Source organism: Pseudophryne corroboree, chromosome 6 (genome assembly GCF_028390025.1).
Source record: "Pseudophryne corroboree isolate aPseCor3 chromosome 6, aPseCor3.hap2, whole genome shotgun sequence".
NCBI classification, from domain to species: domain Eukaryota; kingdom Metazoa; phylum Chordata; class Amphibia; order Anura; family Myobatrachidae; genus Pseudophryne; species Pseudophryne corroboree.
The window spans coordinates 395,146,503-395,166,977 of NC_086449.1; the positions used below are offsets into that span (position 1 = coordinate 395,146,503).

The 20,475-nt window shown below is 41.6% G+C and overlaps 1 protein-coding gene across 2 annotated transcripts in view; it reads left to right on the forward strand.

Annotated features, from left to right (window-relative positions):
* TAF3 (TATA-box binding protein associated factor 3) overlaps positions 1–20,475 on the forward strand; it is a 251,817-nt gene that overhangs the window by 194,650 nt on the left and 36,692 nt on the right. For both annotated transcript variants that reach the window (XM_063926823.1, XM_063926824.1), the window contains exon 3: positions 17,858–19,644. In XM_063926823.1, the coding sequence (XP_063782893.1) occupies positions 17,858–19,644 (1,787 nt within the window). The remainder of the gene's footprint in view (positions 1–17,857; positions 19,645–20,475) is intronic.

Consider the following 20,475-nt stretch of genomic DNA (forward strand, 5'->3'; position numbering starts at 1 on the left):
GGTATTCCGGAAGAGGTCATACCTACTCTAATAAAGGCTAGGAAGGAGGTGACTGCAAAACATTATCACCGTATCTGGCGGAAATATGTCTCTTGGTGTGAAACCAAGAATGCTACTACGGAAGATTTCCATTTGGGTCGTTTTCTCCACTTCCTACAGACAGGAGTGGATATGGGCCTAAAATTAGGCTCTGTTAAGGTACAGATTTCGGCTCTGTCGATATTCTTTCAGAAGGAATTGGCTTCTCTTCCAGAAGTCCAGACTTTTGTAAAGGGAGTGCTACACATCCAGCCTCCTTTTGTGCCCCCAGTGGCACCATGGGACCTGAACGTGGTGTTGCAGTTACTAAAATCACACTGGTTTGAACCCCTTAACATGGTTGAGTTGAAATTTCTCACCTGGAAGGTGGTCATGTTATTGGCCTTGGCATCTGCAAGACGGGTGTCAGAATTAGCGGCCTTGTCTCACAAGAGCCCCTACTTGATTTTTCATGTTGATAGAGCGGAATTGACCACTCGTCCTCAATTTTTACCTAAGGTGGTTTCTTCATTCCATATAAACCAACCTATTGTGGTGCCTGTGGCTACGAGTGACTTGGAGGATTCCAGGTCCCTGGATGTAGTCAGGGCTTTAAAGATTTATGTAGCCAGGATGGCTAGAATTAGGAAAACAGAGGCTCTGTTTGTTCTGTATGCAGCCAACAAGATTGGCGCGCCTGCTTCAAAGCAGACTATTGCTCGCTGGTTCTGTAACACGATTCAGCAGGCGTAAAGGCCCATTCCACTAGGAAGGTGGGCTCTTCTTGGGCGACTGCCCGAGGTGTCTCGGCATTACAGCTTTGCCGAGCAGCGACTTGGTCGGGGTCAAACACTTTTGCTAAATTCTACAAGTTTGATACCCTGGCTCATGAGGACCTAGCATTTGCTCAGTCGGTGTTGCAGAGTCATCCGCACTCTCCCTCCCAGTGGGATTGGGAGCTTTGGTATGAACCCCATGGTCCTTACGGAGTCCCCAGCATCCTCTAGGACGTAAGAGAAAATAAGATTTTAAACCTACCGGTAAATCTATTTCTCCTAGTCTGTAGAGGATGCTGGGCGCCCGTCCCAGTGCGGAAAATCTGCAAGACTTGTATATGGTTATTGCTTACATAAGGGTTATGTTACAGTTGGAATCGGTCTTGGACCGTTGCTGTTGTTTGTTCATACTGTTAACTGGTTATGTGTATTCCAGGTTATATGGTATGATTGGTGTGGGCTGGTATGAATCTTGCCCTTAGATTTACAAAGTCCTTTCCTCGTATTGTCCATCTCCTCTGGGCACAGTTCTCTAGCTAAGGTCTGGAGGAGGGGCATAGAGGGAGGAGCCAGTGCACACCCATACTAAAAGTTCTTTATAGGTGCCCATGTCTCCTGCGGAGCCCGTCTATACCCCATGGTCCTTACGGAGTCCCCAGCATCCTCTACGGACTAGGAGAAATAGATTTACCGGTAGGTTTAAAATCTTATTTTTTTGCCCACTTACTATTCCTTGCTGTTGACATTTACTAAGTTTCTGTCGACCATAACGTTCCTGGTAGATCCACATCGGGGGCATGTCAGTACATGGTCATACACATTCGCAACACATTACTGTCACTAGAGACCTGACAGGTCGGGACAATCCACTTGCGTATAGGTTATATCTATATGTGTATATATATGTAGATATAGGTTATATATGCATGGTTAGGATATATGTGTTTTATTGTGTATTACATGATGTATATCCATGAATGCTGAAATAATGGTATTCTTATCATGGGCTGATCGCTCTGTTGATTAAGCTCTAGATTGGCCGGGAAGAGTTGGTTTCGATCCTCTCAAGGAGTCCAAATATTCTTCTCTTCACAACGCGGAGAGAAAATCATGGCAGTCAACTCCTGGTCGACGCAGAGCCCGGTCGCAAAGGATCATACACAGGCAGCTAAGTGAAATTTTATTTCTATACTTTGACCTTATTTGCACTGTATGCACTTGAGGGAGTGTTGTAGTCGGGTAGGCATCCGACAAAATTACCCTACCCAGAGTGGGTAGGCTTGCCTATGTTTATTCTACCGTATAACATTACAGCAGGCTGCCACGTGATAGCAGGAGGTGTGACCGGAAAAATGCGGAGGATGTCTCCGGGAGATGCTGGTGGGAGGTATACAGCTGTTTGGTGTGGCCTATGGTCAGTCAGTCTCGGCGGATACCACTGGTAAGTCTAACTTCGTGAGTTAGCCTCCTTCGCAACGGTTGGTGACGCATTCTTTTGTGGGATGCAGTCGTTTTAATCGGTTCAATACTGTTCTTTTTTTCCTTTTCTGTGCAGACAGTGGAAGGTGAAAAGGTAAGTGTTCTGCAGCCTTGTTAGGTTAGCAGAAGTGGATGTCGTTTTCTGTTTCCACTACATCCACCACTTGTCGCTGAGTCTATCGTGCTGGTCCTCACTCCGGTGAGCACTCGTCTACTAATTTTCAGTTAGTCCAGGAATAGACTAGGACCTGTGCGTTATTTTATAGAATCAAAAGGGGAACATTCTGACTTACGGTTGTTTCCCCTTACTGTTTTTTCTAATAGATCTTGCCGTTCCCCTCTGGAAGGGGAGGTAGTACGCGACGCCATACAGAGGTGCGTCAGGTTCAGGACATTGTCTGATTGTCCCTGTATAAAGGTGCAAATCGTTGTTTCTCTCTGACTGTTCTTCGGCACAGAGATTGACTGTTGTTCCCAACGACGCAGAGGTCGAAAGTGGGTATCAGAGTAGCTACTGACCGGTTAAGGTTCGGTGTTTTTCCTGTGGAAAGAGGCCTGAGGATCCAGAGTTGGATCGGCTTTGAGGTGACACCTCATCAATATGTTCTTTTAATAAAACAGATGGGTGCGGCCTAAGAGGCCTTTTTCGGTGAGCAGGTCTAATACCAGAGTGGTGTTTAAGGGATCAGTTGGAAGTGTGTTCCGGGTCTCACATGCGCATGCACCGGAATATAATCCTAACGGCCAGGACATCGCTCCTATGGTGTCGGCTCTGTTCTCTCCTTCTAGAGGAATGAAGGTTCGGGATCAAGGTTTAGATCCTGGTGTCCGTACATACAGGTCTCCGAAGCTGGGGAGCAGTCCTTTGCAAGGGACGTATTTCCAGGGATAAGGTCAAGTTGGGAAGCTTGTCTGTTATAAGATTTCTTGAATTAAGAGCTATTTGCGATGAACGTATTCTTCGTGTTCTGCCCGTGTTCTGCCAGACGACTTGTCTGCAGGGGCGTAGGTAAGCCGCCATGGCGGAACAAGGAGCAAAGAGGCAATGGCGGAAGATGCACAGTTGCAGTTGAGTGGGACGTCTGGTAAACGCTATGTTAGCAGTCTTCGTTCCGGAGGTAAATGGCGGTGAAATAGATTTCCTCTGCTGACGCGATATCCAGCCGGAAAAAAAATTATTCAGTAGTCATCGAGAAATTTTCCCAGACGTGCCAAGTCTTTGAGGAGTGTCGCAATTGGACATGTTGGCGTCTCGCCTCAACGAGAGGCCTCAGGGCGATTGATCCAGGTCAAGGGACACTCGAGATATAGCAGTGGCCATCCTCGTGACACCGTGGGTGTTTTTAGTCGGTCTATGTGGCCTCTCCGCTTTCACTTTTCGGATGATGGTAAGCGTAAGAGAATCAAAGGTTCCGGTGATCCTCTTGAATCCGGTCTAGCCAGCAAGGGTTGGCTATCCAGTTTTTCATGGTTTACTCATGGAAGGTTACTGCCCTCTTCCTCTACGTGAGGTTATGTTACAACAAGATCAGGGCGTGTATCATGACTTACCGCGGCTGCATCTGACGGCGGGGCGATTGAATGCCATATCCTTAGCCGAACGGGTGTTCCCAGTGAAGTTGTTTCCTCAATTCTTCAGGCTAGGAGAGAACTAACGGTAAAGCGTTGCCACCATAGTTGGAGTAGTTATGGGTCTTGGTGTGTATCCAGGAAGGCTCCTATGGCAGACTTTCAGCTAGGTGTGCTTATCCGTACGTTACTAGCCGATGTGGATGCAAGCTAAATAAGTTTCTTTACAAGATTTCTCTCTTGGAAAGTGGTCATGCTATTGGCTTTGACGTCCGCAAGGCGGGTGTCAGAAGTGGTGGTTTTTGTCTTACAAGTGCCTTGTTTGATCTTTCAGGTGGATAGAGAGGAATTGAGTACTCTGTTGGTAGTTCTACCAAGAGTGGTTTCTGGGTTTCGCAGAAATCTGCCTATTTTGATGCCGGTGGTTAATTAGGCATTAGCTGATTCGAATTCCCTCGATCTAGCCAGGGATTTGAGTATGTAGGTTCGCCAATTTTGGCTCAGTTTGCAGAAACAGAGGCTATGTTTGTCTGGTATGTTCCCAACATGGTTTGGGAGACTGCGTTCTGCAGTCTGTTACACGCTGAATCTGTGATACGGTTTGGCATGTTCGTTCTACGGCTGGATTGCCGTTACCGAAGTCGGTGGAAGCCCATTCTAATGGAAAGATGGGCTCTTCTTGGGCGGATGCCCGAGGAGTCTCGGCGGTTCAACTTTGCCGAGCGGATTCTGGGATCAAACGCTTTGGCTATGCTCTACAAGTTTGATGCCCTGTTTTTTGAGGACCTTTGTTTGCTCATTCGGTACTGCAGAGTCGTCCGCACTCTCCCGCCCGTTTTGGAGCTTTGGTATAAACCCCATGGTCCTTTTGGAGTCCCCAGCATTCTTTAGGACGTATGAGAAAATAGGATTTTGGTACCTACCGGTAAATCCTTTTCTCTTAGTCCGTAGAGGATGCTGGGCGCCCGTCCCAGTGCGTACTGTGTCTGCAGTTATTGCTTTTGGTTAAACCCTGGTGGTGTCTTTTCTGTCAGGCGGTTGCTACCGTTGTTCATGTCATGGCATGCGGGGTCTTATTTTTGCTTATGTGGACACGGTTTGTGTTACATATTCTCTCAGCATCTGGCTGTGTTTTGTTCATGCAGTCGGCTGGTATTCTGCTGAATGCCACGCTCTACGGTGTGTTTGAGGTGTGAGCTGGTATGACACTCACCGTGTTTATAACGATAAATTCTTTCCTCGAAATGTCCATCTCTCCTGGGCACAGTTTTTTCTAACTGAGGTCTGGAGGAGGGGCATAGAGGGTGGAGCCGGTTCACACCCAGTTTAAGTTTTTATAGTGTGCCCAAGCTCCTGCGGATCCGTCTATGCCCCATGGTCCTTTTGGAGACCCCAGCATCCTCTACGTACTAAGAGAAAAGGATTTACCGGTAGGTACCAAAATCCTATTTTTATTTGACACAAGGCTATCAGCCCCCCATCCGCAGCCCTTGGATGGGGGGGGACAGCCTCGGGCTTCACCCCTGGCCCTTGGGTGGCTGGTGGGGGGGACCCCTTGATTTAAGGGGTCCCCACTCCTCCAGGGTACTCCGGCCAGGGGTGACTAGTTGGGGATTTAATGCCACGGCCGCAGGGACCGGTATAAAAGTGTCCCCCGGCTGTGGCATTATCTCTCCAGCTAGTGGAGCCCGGTGCTGGTGTTGAAAATACGGGGGACCCCTACGTCTATTGTCCCCTGTATTTTTTGCACCAGGACCGGACGCAGAGCCCGGTGCTGGCTGTATAAATATGGGGAATCCCCTGTTCATTTCCCCCCCGTATTTTTACAACCAGGACCGTCTCAAAGAGCCCGAGGCTGGTTATGCTTAGAAGGGGGGATCCCACACATTTTTTTTTGTGATTTTTAACCCATTCCCATCCCTTCCCACTGAAAAACATGCTCTGATCTCTCCATATTATTTTAGTCAGTAAAAAAAATATATATATTCTTTTTAAAAATATATAAATAATACTTGTGGCTCCTAATAGACAAACCAAGTAGATAATCCCTTCTAATATAAATAGATATGCTATTAGCAACAAAAAAAACACACAAAAAAAATGTTTTAAAATTTTTTTATTAGATTCCGCCAGCAAAATGAGGCGGACTGAAATTGACGAAATGACTGTCGAAAAGCACTGTTGTCGAATCGACATTTTTCAATTGAATATACTTTTGTCTAAAAGCCTCATTTTTACCATTGCAGACATGTCGAATTTAACAACTGTCGAATATCAAAAAGTCGAATCTGAAACGTCCGCTTTTTTTGCGAAAAGTACTGTATTGCATTGTCGAATTATTTTTTTTGTGTCGAAAATGCCCCGTTTTTCGACATTTGCGGCAATTCGACCGCAATTGCATATACCCCTGTATCTGTTTCTAGTGTGATGCCTGTGCTACCTGCTCTTACATTAAAAGAATTGGAAGCTGTTTAGACTCCAGTTTTAGCTTGCATATCTTAAATTAGAAGGTCTTGTTGCGTTGTCTGCTTGTTCTCACAATGCAGAAGATGTAATGTGGTAGAACACTGCATCACCTGTGCATCCAAATTCCACACATTAGAAGTAGAGGGCATATGAAAGTCATGTTGTTCGTAGAGCTGCACTTCATTCCATAGCCAAAAGTTTGTTATTTACGGTGTTCAGCTGGCGCCAGACTTTGACAAGGGCATAAAATGTAAAAAATAAATAAATAGAGCTAGAAGCCAGTAGTATGTTGGGATTTTTCTTTTTTCAATGGATGAATTACATGTCATTGTAGTTTTCATGATCAAAAGGTACCAAGCGTAAGTTTGTGGGGAGCGGCACAGTCTTAATGCTGCATTGTAGATTATACAAAAGCATACAGGTCAAAAATGAATTAGCTAGAAAGGCGTTTCATACACAAAATACTAAATATAATCAACCATATATGTGTGGTATCTTGTGTTTTCATATCTTAACATAGATATGCTACATATCTGTCCAATCAAAATGACCAGACATACATGCGGAGACTCCCACTTTAATTAGACATCGGGGGGATCCCTGCTCTGCAGAATCAGGCAAAACATCTACTATGGGGGGGAGGGTAAACGGGACTTTCCACTATTTTTAGCACGAATAGGGATTCGGCCTATATAATAGCAGGGCTGTTTTTGTTTTGCCTAGGTGCAGAATTCAGCAGGAGCAAAAAACATGTGGACTGGTGATTCCACATGTTTTTTCACCTGCCCTGGTGAAAATGCGGGCCGCACAGTAGGACAGAAATTATATTGCATATTGTCTATATTAGGATATGAGTTATCAATCCAGACATTAAACGGGTTAGGTCTACCTTTCGTATTTTGGCAAACTTTAAAATAATGTCAGACTTGTAGAGGAGGAATCGTGTTTGATGGGCCTTCATCTGAATTTACTATCCTATTTGTTGTGTCCCCAACTCTCAGTAAAGAAATGTATACTAAATCTAGTGTGATCGTGTTCCCTCCTGCTTGCTTATCTTTGCAGTATATAGTTTTCTTAATCTGATTAAAATGCTCCAAGAATACCTTCTAGTTCTCTATATACCTGTAAAGGTGCATACACACGGTGCGATGTAACCTTACAATTTTGACTATACAATCAAAATCATAAGGAAAGTTAGTGCAAATCGCACCGTGTGCGCACAGCTTGCGATACCGATGAATTGCCCAGCAAGATCGGTATTGCAAGAAAATATAGACTGTGCAGGTGAGTCAGTCGTGACTATTTAGTTCAAGTGTGCCATAGTAAAAATCGCACATTGACAAAATTGCACCATGTGTATAGAAAATATCGGTGCGTCTGGGCTCTGGGGGAGTTCAAGGGAAATCGCATAGTCAAAATCGGGCATAGACAATATCTCACTGTGTGCGCCTTAAATGATGATGTGTTTGTGGGATTTTAGGAAATGCTTCAGTAGATAGAAGCTGTAGTTTTTGGAGTACATAGAGGTTACTACTGAGACATCTCTTAAATCACAATGCTAAGTTCAGTAAATGCGACAATTTACAAATTAAAAATATCTCATGGGATTGTAACATTTTGGTTACAAGTTTTATGTTCAGTAGTTTCTGCATTAACATGTTCATATGTCCTTACCTCTGAGTTGTGCAGATGCTAAAGAGGTTGTTGTTTTTCTTTAACTATTCTGTGGGCAGCGTTGTGCAGGCACCGTTCCCATTTAAGTTTATGATTTATAAAACAAGTGATTGTTTCAAGACAAAATAATACAAAAGAAAGAAAAGTCGCATTCCAGACCAGTGTAGTGGAGCCAGTCTGTCCGGCCCAAACATGCAGGTATTTTCACAGCCTTGTCTAATTATTGGAGTCTCTGTCATCCCCCCCCCCCCCCCCCCCCCCCCCCCCCCCCGTAACAGCTTTTACAAAGTATTTGAAGTGAAGTGAGAACAAGTATAAAATGATTTGTATTACCAGAGAATTTTTTTTTTTTTTTTTTTTAAATCTCTCCACCAGTACTGTATTCGATTCACTGAGCACAGAGTACTGTTAAGTAATAGATTGGGGAAGTGTAGGGGGGGGGGGAAAGTAATGTGTGGAGTTTTACTTTATTTGTTTATTTACAATGTAAACAATACATTACATGTAAACCATACTGTAATTCTTTCACTTGTACAATATCAAGAGGTTTCCCGTATTGGCAATTATCTGACTTTGTATCATATCGCACAGCGGTGTTTTGGCATACTGAGTATTGGTGCCTCTTACGGTAAGCCGTCCAATGCAGCCTGTCTTACTTATTAGTCCACTAATAGTCCTGTTGCTACCTAATGAGCTATAGGCCACGTGAGTCTGAAGATGTATCTTGTATTTTTAGAAATCTTAAAATTGTCACTTCTGGACCTAAGAACTTACTTGATTTGAACAAAAGATTACATTTCCCATACTATTTATAAAGCAATCTATTGATATAAAATGAAAGTGTTCTCTGTTTCAGTGACAACTGCTTCAATGATTTATACATGTCCCCAATAGTACTCCTAATATTTGAAGTCCTATAAATAAACACTTCTATTAACCACCTATGTACATTTTTTTATTTTTTAAATATCTTTATATATTTTTTTTTTTTTACTTTTTTTTTTTTTGTACATGGTGTGGTTTAACCCAACTGCGCTTTTCCATTGTTCCACTTATTTTATTCCAGACTATTACAAAATTATGAGAAAAAAATGCGTTTTATCCTTTGTCAGTGTGGAGGCAGCAAGCTGAAATCTTTGACTTTATACATTGTTACTGTTTGTACTTTATAACGTGAACTACTACTTCATTCTCTTCCGATATGCTTGCTTTCTCCACATTTGTATGGGAACTGTCCATAAGAGATCATGGTGTTTGCATTTTGTGTGTATACTGTATATCTTTCCCATAAAGGCTGGTGAATAATTTACACACCTTTTTCCAACTTCATGTTATTCATGCAGTGACAGCTGCTTCCACCTTATAGGGGAGATATGGAAGTGAGTTGCTTCCTGTTCCCACTGCTTTGTACTGTCCGTTTATTCCTCTTTCCTACCTCCAAGCCAAGCTGCATGGACTTCCACACATACACAGTTGTATGGAAGTGATGTGACATCTGTCTCTCCGGCCAAGCGGCGGCTGTCAGTGATTCAGATTGTGGCAGCGGCTGCTAACATACCTGGCTACCCAGCAATGCCAGTGATCCATACCGGGTATATCATACCAACAAACACAGCAGCGGATGCTAACAGTATCGCTGTTCTACCTACAACAGAGAGTGATCCGAACCCACAATAAGACAAATTTATCTGCGACCTTGTGCTGATTACACTAGGGCAGACATGTCCAAACTGCGGCCCTCCAGCTGGTGAGAAACTACATATACTAGCATGCCCTGACACAGCTTTAGCATTCTCTGACAGCAAAACTGTCAGGGCATGCTGGGATATGTAGTTTCACAACAGCTGGAGGGCCGCAGTTTGGAAATGATGTTGGTCTGGTGGTGTTTGAAGTCATTTATTCTCTGCCCACTGGCTCATATTTGAGCAGCAGCTATTCTGAAACACAACACACCTGTGGCTATAATTTGCGATCCGCTTGACTGTATAATATTATCATACCTGTACCAATGTATATGGTAATCCTATAAACCCATGTTAGGTGTAAAGAATTATCTGAAAAATTATCACTGCCTAATTAAGTGAATAATCTGATCATTCAGCTGCTTATGGTTCATTACTATAGTGATGCAGTTTCTGCCGGTTGTAGCCTTGCCTAGTGTTTATTGTGTTCTGATCATTGTGATCACATGAATATTTATTTTTAAGATGCTTTGCTTTGATTCATTATGCCATCCAGTGGTTTATCCTTGCACTGTGATTTTATCTATGTGATTTTGTTATATTTTCACCGTCCTTTTACCTTTCTTTGGTTCCCTTCCCTGGTTTTGTCTTCTAATTTTGAATTGAATTTCTTTGCTATAAACTTGATGTGTACCTAATAAAAGTTACATTTTAGAAATAGGCAGAGTGCCCCTGTAAGAGAAGTCTGCTTTTACCTCTCTCGGAAATAATTGGTCTCACATACACACTTGTGTAATGCAATAAATAAAGGAATTACATTTACAAAAAAAAAAGGTACTTTGGGGAGTACTCGCTCTTGGTGCAAGATTCTGTCCGACAAAAGAAGTATAATGTCTATAACTATAATTTTTTTAATATAAAGTTTGAACATGCAACAACATTAACAGTGGGGAGTACGGGCAGGACTTTATAGCATCCTAAACACAACTATTATTGATAAGCGTCTGCCTGCTTGCATTTTACTGCAGGGGTTTGCAGTGGAAAGGTCATAAGAAGTTTACATAAACCTCACCGAATCATAGCTGGTAAGCTTAATTGTTAGCGGTACATTGTAACATGATGACTGGTTTACATTTATTTAAACACTATGTCCAAAATCCTGACAATCCCAATTAAGCCAGCTTTAATTATAACCTGTTGTTGCACTATGCAGTGCTTACCTCAGTGACACATATTGACTTGACCTCAGTGTTTCAGTTAACCCCTTCTATTGTATTATGTTCATTTAATTTCATGGTGGCTATATACAGCTGGAAGGGTGGCATTCAGGATGCCGCCTGTTAGGATCCCGACGCTCAGTATACCGGTGCCGGAATCCCATCATACCGACAACTATTCTCCCTCTTGGGGGTCCACAACACCCCCTGGAGGGAGAATAAATAGCGTAGCGTGGCGAGTGCAGCAAACCCGCAAGGGGCTCATTTGCGCTGGCATGCCGGAGATCGGGATCCCGGTGCCGGTATGCTGGCCACCGGTGTCCCGCTCTCCGGCCACTCATACTACACCCAGCTGGAAAACACAAATGCATAGCACTTCTGAAAAATATTGTATTTAGTTTGAGTACAATATCTCGGATATATAAGGGCAGATTGAACTAGCTGCAGGTTTACCATTAAACCAGTAGCTTTATCCATGCAATAAATATTATGGATAATTGCCACTTATGCTCGGTACACACTACTCGATATATCTGCAGATCAACTGATCTGCAGATATATCTATAGCTGGATCGGGCAGTGTGCTGTGCATACACACTACCCCATCCGTCATGACTGACGTCACAAACGGGGCGCTGGTATTTACATGCGCCCGCCCAGTTCAGCAGTCAATCAATGGCGGCCTCTGCAGCATGTGTACGTGCAGTTGGCTGACCGCCCGTACACACGCAACGATACATCGTGTGTGCAGCAGGGACGATGTGATATGTCTGCAAATTACGGCGTTAACGGACCTATTGTTGGTACTCACTGGCCAACGGGCCAGTGATATATCGGCTGTTCTATTGAACATATCGCCCAGTGTGTGTACCCACCATAAGCTTGTGAGCACTTGTAATATAGACTTTTAATTGATGATTAAGAAGGTACCACTCATGGGACACTCGCAGATATGCTGAATAATGTTACAGCTAAAAGATAAAACGTCATCAGTGGATTCGATGAAGATGCTGACTGCTGGAATCCTGGCAGTCAGAATGGCGCTGCCGGAATCCCAATAGGGCCAGAGAGACAGACACCGGATCACGACAGCTGGCATCCCGAACAGTAGTATAGCAGGCGGGTTGGGGGGGCAGGTTTAGCTGCTGACCAGGGCAGTTAGGGATTGGCTGATTAAGGTTAGGCATTAAGTGGGTGGAGGGTTAGGTTTAGGCACCACCTGGGGGAGGTTAGGGTTAGGCGGGAAGGGAGGGTTAAGGAGTAGGGGAGAGTGGGGAAACTCTTACCCCCCCCTATTCAGGATTTGAACCCGCGGGATGCTGGCATCAGTATTCTGACCGTCGGCATCCCATGTGCCGGCAAATCATACTAAACCCATAGTCCGTATCTTATTGATATTAATATTTAATTAAATGGTAGCATATATGTCTATAATGGGTATGCGGCATTAGGGTGACCACGCTTAGGGTGACCACTATTGGTCGACATGCAGTAGGTTGACATGGTCACTAGGTCAACATGGACTATGTCGACATGGAAAAAGGTTGACATTAGTTTTTTTTTTTAGTTTTTATTTGTGTCGTTTTCTTCGTAAAGTGATAGGGAATCCCAATTAGTCCAGTGTCCCCTTGCTTTGCTCGCCATGCTGCACTCTGCACAGGTTACCGTTCCCAATTGTAGTCCACGTGGATTGTAAAATATGAAAAAGGTCAAAAAATCTCATGTCTACTTTTTTTCCATGTCGACCTAGTGACTGTCGACCTAATGACCGTATCCCGTCTTTAATGCATGTTCTGTCCACGTTATATATACTTAACACCCAAATAAATAAAAAAATTGAATGCCTTTTATTGGTTATTTTAATGTATCGTGTGTTGCATGAGTCTTCAACCTGCGGCCCTCCAGTTGCTGTGGAACTACACATCCCAGCATGCTCTGCATCAGTTTTAACATGCCTTAATAGCAAAACTGGCAGGGCATGCTGGGATGTGTAGTTCCACAACAGCTGGAGGGCCAAAAGTTGAAGACCCATGTTGTATTGAAAAGTGCACATGTACTTTTATGGTGTAGCACTACTCTTCCTGGGGGTAATACATTTCTAGTCTCTTCAGTTACATTCATCCTTTTTTTTTTTTTTTTTTTTTTTGCACCAATGTACACATTTTGTAGCTCATTAATATGATAAGTTGATAAGATGCAGTTATGTGTGTAAACGGAGTTTGGTGCCTCTCAAGATGCATCCAGCTGTAGCAGTAGCATATGCACTAAGCTTACATATGGAGAACATTGGAGCATATATGCTTGGTTTTGCTAGGTCACAGAGGTTCCCAACTGGAGTTCTCAAGGCACATTAACAGTCCAGGTTTTAAGGATAGCCATACTTCAGCACAGATGAATTAATCAGTGCCTAATTTTGATTTAACAACATTTGTGTGTCTTGAGAACAATGGTTGTTGGGAAGCACTGTTAGAAGGGGTGGTATTCAGTTTGCCGGCTGTTGGGATCCCAGCTCTCAGTATACCGGCGCCAGAATCCCGACACCTATTCTCCCTCTTGGGGGTCCAAGACCCCCCTGGAGGGAGAATAAATAGCGTGGCGAGCCCGAAAGGGGCTAATTTGCGCTCGCCCCGCTGTCGGCGTGCCGGTGTGCTGGCCGCCGGCAAACCATGCTACACCCGCTAGAAGATGTGGCTTGGCAGAGTTGCTAGTAAATCCTAAAATTACAGTATCCAATTTGTACACAATGTAATAGTTTAATGAAGTATATACATAAGAAAGTAGGATCTCAACATTGTAAATGTAAAAGCATTCTGTACCATGTGAAATACAGACATACACCATAAAAGTACTAATTAAATAGAAACATCCATTGATAAAATACAAACTTTCTTATTTAAAATTAAATAGGAAATCTTCTTAACTGCTGATGATCAAATGCAATGATCAATGAAGTAATGCAAATAGATAGGTACGAATTCATGTAATATAGCAGTCACACTACACAATCTGCCAACAAAGCGATTGCTGATGGTTCTGTTCATTGTGTGTGTTTTGCACCAGTGTTGGAGCGCCAGTAGTTATATATGACTCCTGACAGATGCATTTGCTTCTTTCTCAAGGTCTATTCATGTGATTACATCCTTGCTTTGCTCAGCTTACACTTCCCATTCTTTCCTGACCCATTTGTGCCTCTCTTAAGGTGGGTACACACTGGAAGATATATCTGCCGATCAATTGATCAGCAGATATATCTATGGACGGATCGGGCAGTGTGTTGAGCTTACACACTGCCCGATCCGTCGGGGACTGACGACATGAACTGGGCAGGCGTGTACACACGCCCACCCAGATCAGCTGTCAATCACCGCCGGCCGCCGTAGCATGTGTACGGCCGTACACACACAGCGACGCGACAATATATCGGTAGATATATTGGGCGTCGGCTGTGCTGCGGGGCCGACGTGATACGTCTGTGAACGACGGAGTTCACAGACGTATCGGCCGTACACACTGGCCGACGGACCCGCGATATATTGGCCGTTCAAGTGAACGTCCGATATATCGGCCAGTGTGTACGGGCCTTCAGATTAGGGAGTTGTAAACGTAAGATTCAACCAAGTCTACATACAGACACAAGTCATATATATATATATTTTTTTTTTTAATGTATGTGCAGTATGAAAATAAATGTTTTGTTTGTGTTTGCTTCTTATAATACTTGTGAGATGACAGCTCTTACTCATACTCCTGTATGTAAAGGGAGCATTTGTGCCAGCATTGGTTTTCCTATGTGTTGCTTTGCGGCATGTAATAAATGAATGCAGTACCCACTGTTTGCTTTTTTAACTTTAAGCATCGTGATGCTTAATGACACCTAATTTTATTTTGCATACCTTGGGTGTGATTCTGCGCAGTTAAAGGATCAGTTTCTGCATGTTTTATATGCCTTTTATACTAATAAGCTTTTGAAAACAATTAGTGCATGTTTCAAACTAAGTAAACGTGATTAAATAATGACACTAATAATAGGCAGAAATGGAATATGAAGGGTTATCTCAAAGCTAATCCTTAAGTAATGGAATTGGTGTATCTGATTTTCCTCCTTGCCATTCTCGGTGTACAGAGGAACGAGACAAGTGGTTATGGGAAATAAGGGGGAGCCACTGGAGGCCAGCGAAGAAAACGAGACCTTATCTGAAGCAATTAATCAAGAAACTCATATTGTGGGACAATTATTCAAAGCTAATTCTAAAATAGCTTTAGAGCCCCAGGTCCTGAGATATTTTTCCAGAATTTTGTCAAGGTCACTGAGAGCAGTGGGGCAAGTCCTGCATTAAAATGAAGGCATCCGTTGAACTAGTTAATAGTTTTATATCGTGTTTACTGCCAAACAGAGTGACGAAAAAACCCGACAAATAGCTGTGTAGCTTTAATTTCTTCTAAAGAACTTTGGTTTCATTGACTCATACACTGTAATGTTTCTTGATCTAAAGTCCTATTTATTATTCACATTTCTCAATGCTATCATTTTTCTTTTTCTTTTGCAGGGTTACTTAAATGCAAAATATTTACAGTTTGTAGCATTTTGACCCAAAATATTTTTATTTTATTAAATTTAAACTAAGGGGAAAAAAATGCATTGTCCACACTAACAAACACAAAATGGTTGCATGTAAGTTGTATTTAAGATTAACTGATCTTATGAAGTTTTACAGCTTTTGTCCATGTGTTTTGCACATACCGCCTTCTAGATTGATAGCAATTATTGCCTACTTGCAAAGTTTTTCTAAATACTTGATATTCTAGTCTCCTTTCATTTTGTACCATGTACTTTTATAATGCAGCAAAGTTGTTCAGCTGATAATGGGACACAATGGAAGACATGCTCAGAATTAATTTCGTTAAAGCTTTTCATTCTCTTGGCAAGTAAAAGCATATAAGGAAGTCAGAAAAGCGATGCAAGGCATTTAGGGGCCTATTTACTAAGCCTTGGATGGAGATAAAGTGGATGGAGATAACTGTCGAACTACCCTGTGACAAGCTGGATTTGAAAAATGACGAGCTGATTTGCTGGTACTATATCGCTATTCACTTATCTCCATCCACGGCTTAGTAAATAGACCCCTTTGTTTGATTTCTACGTCCTTCTTGCAACTTGAGTTTTCTAAAGGCAGAGACCCCCCTGTTTACTCATTTGGGGATAGTGGCTGCCAGTCTACTTGTCCTGTGGATATACAAGAATATCATTAAGATGAAATGCAAAAAGGTCACCCTTTATATTTCAAGCTGTTGCTTATTCCTCAGGTCTGTAGTGAGTTTTTACATTTTTATCTGAGTTTTTTTTTTTTTTTAATTATCTTATTGAAGTGTTTCATCTGAAAAAAAAAAAAAAAACAATATTAAATTAAAGTTTGTGTCCACTATAGGGAGTATGTTTACAATACCTGCTTGTTTAACACTAAATTTTATTTATACTTCAGTACCTAAAGTTGCGTGTTTGTTATGCTTTGCTGGAATACAAATGTGTTTTTATTCCGGTTTTCACTTGTGCAAGTGAGAGCGTTTTGTCCTAATATCAGTTTCCTTACACTGTACCATCAAATAGTATGTTAACGTAATCACAAGTGACACAAATGTGGTGATTTACGATTCCAATTTATTGTATCTGACAGGCAGAGAAAATAGGTGGATATGTCCTTATCATAAAGAATATCATAAATAACAAAGGCAAAGCACTAGGAATACTCATGTGGTGTCAGCAGCAAGTCCCTGTAAACAGACTGGTCTGGTATGTAGTCATAGAAACCCCAGAGTCCTACAGTTATCAGGACCCTCTGCAGCTATGTGATACAACAGTATTACCATATATATTAGCCCATTTGTAATATTCAGTGTCATTCCTGGTTTCCTTGTGTACCTAGCATTCGTTATCCTGTGGCTACATGCAAATCTGACTGTTAGTAGGTGCGTAGTACAGCTGTGTCAGAAATGTGGATGGTCTAAAACAAAACTAAACCTTTTTATAGCGAATGTTAATGTTTAAAAAATGTATGTCAAAACAAATGTAACATGTTATAGCATGGAAACACACTTTGCAATTAAACATTAAGCCATGTACATTAATGCTGGTACTATGAAAATATCTCATTTTGTAGCTATAAGTATACATGTCTATGTAAAAATATACATAAGCCTATATAATATCTTTTGCAAACATGTTCTTGTGTGTATGTACATTTTTATGTATTAAGAACTCTAACTTGATGTGACAAATAACCAATGACAATATTTATCCAACCAAAAATCAATTACATGAACCCTTTTGAGAAGTACATTCCTAGTAGGTTTTTGTTTCTGATAGTTGATGGTTGAGAGTATCCATTTCTGTACAGCTTTTTTAATGTCCTGTCACATCATCAGTTAGCTAAGTTTTGGATCAAAACCTTAATTCATTTAAAAACACAAAACTAAACTTGTCATTTTTGATTGAAAGATGGCGTTGTTGTTTTCTTTTAGAATATTCTGGTATAAACATGAGTTCATGGTGTGCTCAATTATTTTGAGGTCCAGGCCCTGCAACTACGAAATAATTCCAGATCACCAATTCAACACCCATGTGATAGGGTTTATCTGATACGCTGTGTTTGATAATAATCAAACCCTCCATTTTCATCTATTCAGACAATATGATGCTCTGAGAAATCTCAAAGAACCTAAAAGTTAAATCTAGGCATTTGCCTACCTCTGTCAAATCCATAAAATGGTAAAATTCATGGCTCAGCCATCACATAAATTCTGAACAATTACAGTTTTCATGAATAGGTAGCCAGGCCAAATCTCTATCACCCCTCCCAGCAACCACTAGGGACTTCTAAAGAAATGTTCTAATTACTGCCGTGTTTTGTTAATCTGTTTTGTGTTGGGTTTTTTCCCCCTATGGTTCTCCAACTAATACTTGAATACTTAACTTTTTCAGAGGAAGAAGAGGAGCAAGTGCCCACAGATGGTGGGACATCAGCAGAAGCTATGCAACTTCCTCTTGAAGAAGAAGGAGAGATGGAAGATGATGAAACTATTAATGATGAAAACTATTTAAGTAAAAGACCTTTGGATAGTCCTGAAACTTTAGATCTGCCTTTTGCGAAACGACAACGGTTAGCAAATATTAAAGGAGAGATTTTAGAAGGAACATTGGAACCACGTGAACCACTTAGTTCAATAAATGCTCAAAAGGTTCCTCCTATTCTTTCACCTACTCACATACAGGACAATTCGGACTTGGCCCTTCCTCCTTCAGAACCAATAATGTTGTCTCCTGTTTTAAAGCCCCAGACTGCCTCTTCAAAGCCATCAGAATCTAAAGCATTGATCTCTAAAACAAAATCAAAAGGTTCTCCAGGGCAAAAAACAAAATCTCCCAAATCTATACCACTGGCTACAGTTCTTGGTAGCCCTATACGATCACCTAAAAGTGGGCCAAAAGAGAAAAAATCTCCAGGACGTGCCAAAAGTCCTAAGAGTCCCAAGAGTCCAAAAGCTCCTGCAGCCAGTACTCAGCCAACTGTAAAGTTAGAAACACCAAGCAGTATACCCATAGTTGCAATAAGTGAAAAGATTTTAAGGGATAATGTACAAATAAAGCAAAATCCAACATCACAGGATTCTGAAAAATTAAATTCAGAAAACTCATCCAAGAAGCCATCAGTGGCTGATAATACCATTGAGGATTCTATTGATGCAGTAATTGCTCGAGCTTGTGCTGAACAAGAACCTGATCCTTTTGAATTTCCCTCTGGTTCAGAATCGGAGGGTGAAGTTTTTACTAGTCCTAAAAGACTTACCATAGCAGAGCCTGCTACTCCTAAATTTTCAGCTACTAACAGCAGTCTTGGTAAGACTTGTAGCACACCACTGCCTGCTTCAGGTGGCACATCTAGCTCTGATATTTCATGGACAATGGATGACTCAATAAATGAGGTGATCCGAAAGGTCAACCAAGAAACTCCACCAAATAATCCAATCAGTCAACCATGCTTCTCTTCTCCTTCTGCCTCTCCTCCTACTCCGGAGCCACTGGTCAAAGCCTATGAGGAGAAGGCAAAAATAGCTTCTCCAGTAGATTTGAAGAAAAAAGCTAAGAAAGAACTAAAAACAAAGATAAAGAAAAAGGACAAAGAAAAACAGAAGGACAAAGACAGGAGCAAGGACAAAAGCAAAGATAAAAACAAGGAGAAGGACAAAGATAAAGATGGTGGCAAAGATTCAAAACTTCAGTGGAAAGAGACTGCCAGAGATGATGATGCTGAAATGCACAGATTTATGTTAAAAAATGTCAATGACTCCGACCAAAAACCAAAGCAGAAGGAGAATAGTGGGAAGAAAGAGAAAGAAAAACATAAAAAGAAAGATAAAGAAAAGGGAAAGAAGGATAAAGATAAAAAAGGGAAAGACAAAAGCAAAGAAGAAAAGCTGAAAACGGCACCATCAACTCCCGTTTTATTAACGCCTAAAGATATTCCACTGCCAATGATAAGTACTCCCAATGCAGTACGACTACCCTCTTTGTTGCCTTCCATGTCACCTCTACTTCCAGAAAAGGTAGCCGAAGAGCGAGAGAAACCTAAAGAGAAGGACAAGAAAAAGGAAAAGAAAGAGAAGAAGAAAAAAAAGGACAAAGAGAAAGTCAAAGAGAAAGAGAAAGAGAAGGAGAGGAAAGAAAAGGAGAAAAAAGAAAAGGATAAGGAAAAACATAAGCATGACAAAGTAAGATTTTCTACATTTCTGGTCTTTTACATATCATGCTTTTGTCCAAGCTTTATTGACCTTACTATAGATCCACTTATAATTCACGATCTGTACAATTTTGCCCAAATATACAGCCAGAACAGCAAAACTTGTGTAGTTTTCTTGTTGTCTGAGTCTTTGCTTTATTAAGATTTAGAAAAGAGTGAGAAATTGAGAAAAGCAATAACAGATTAAATTGACAGGCCAGCCCAGTAGTCATCAGAAAGCCCCTTTTAAGAAGATAAACTGTAAAGCCTCCCAGCACAAAGGATTGCCATATTGAATTAAATTGTATAGCAATGGGCTAATAAGTGTTTCTTAAATCCATCTCTCTCGTACAAGACAGGGTTTTTAACTGGTTCCCCTTTAAATTGCAAGTATGTTTCCCAAGCTTTTTGCTACTCTTCTGTGGTTTTGGGAACAATATGGAGTTAAAGTTTTATCTTTTGGTGCCCGAGGTATATGGCAAAGCAGCTAAATCCATAAAGATTAGTAAAAAATGCTGCACATGGCAGTAAAGGGTTTATAAGACTACTAGCATTAGTTCAGGTGAAAGGAGGGTTGCTTATACATAAAACTAGACAAATCCACTCACAATGTATTTGAGGTATTTAGAAATGGTTTCCCTTTATGGTGATTTTAGTAGCTTAGAAATGAAAATACTCCCAGCCTGGGTTCTCAGTGTTCCCAAAAGGTCAGCTGTCCATTTAACGGAAAATATTCAAATCTCACTTTATATATAAAAAGAAAATGTCCCGGAAAGGAAATACAGTTTGTGATAAGTTAAAATTATACTCAAGCCAAGTCATG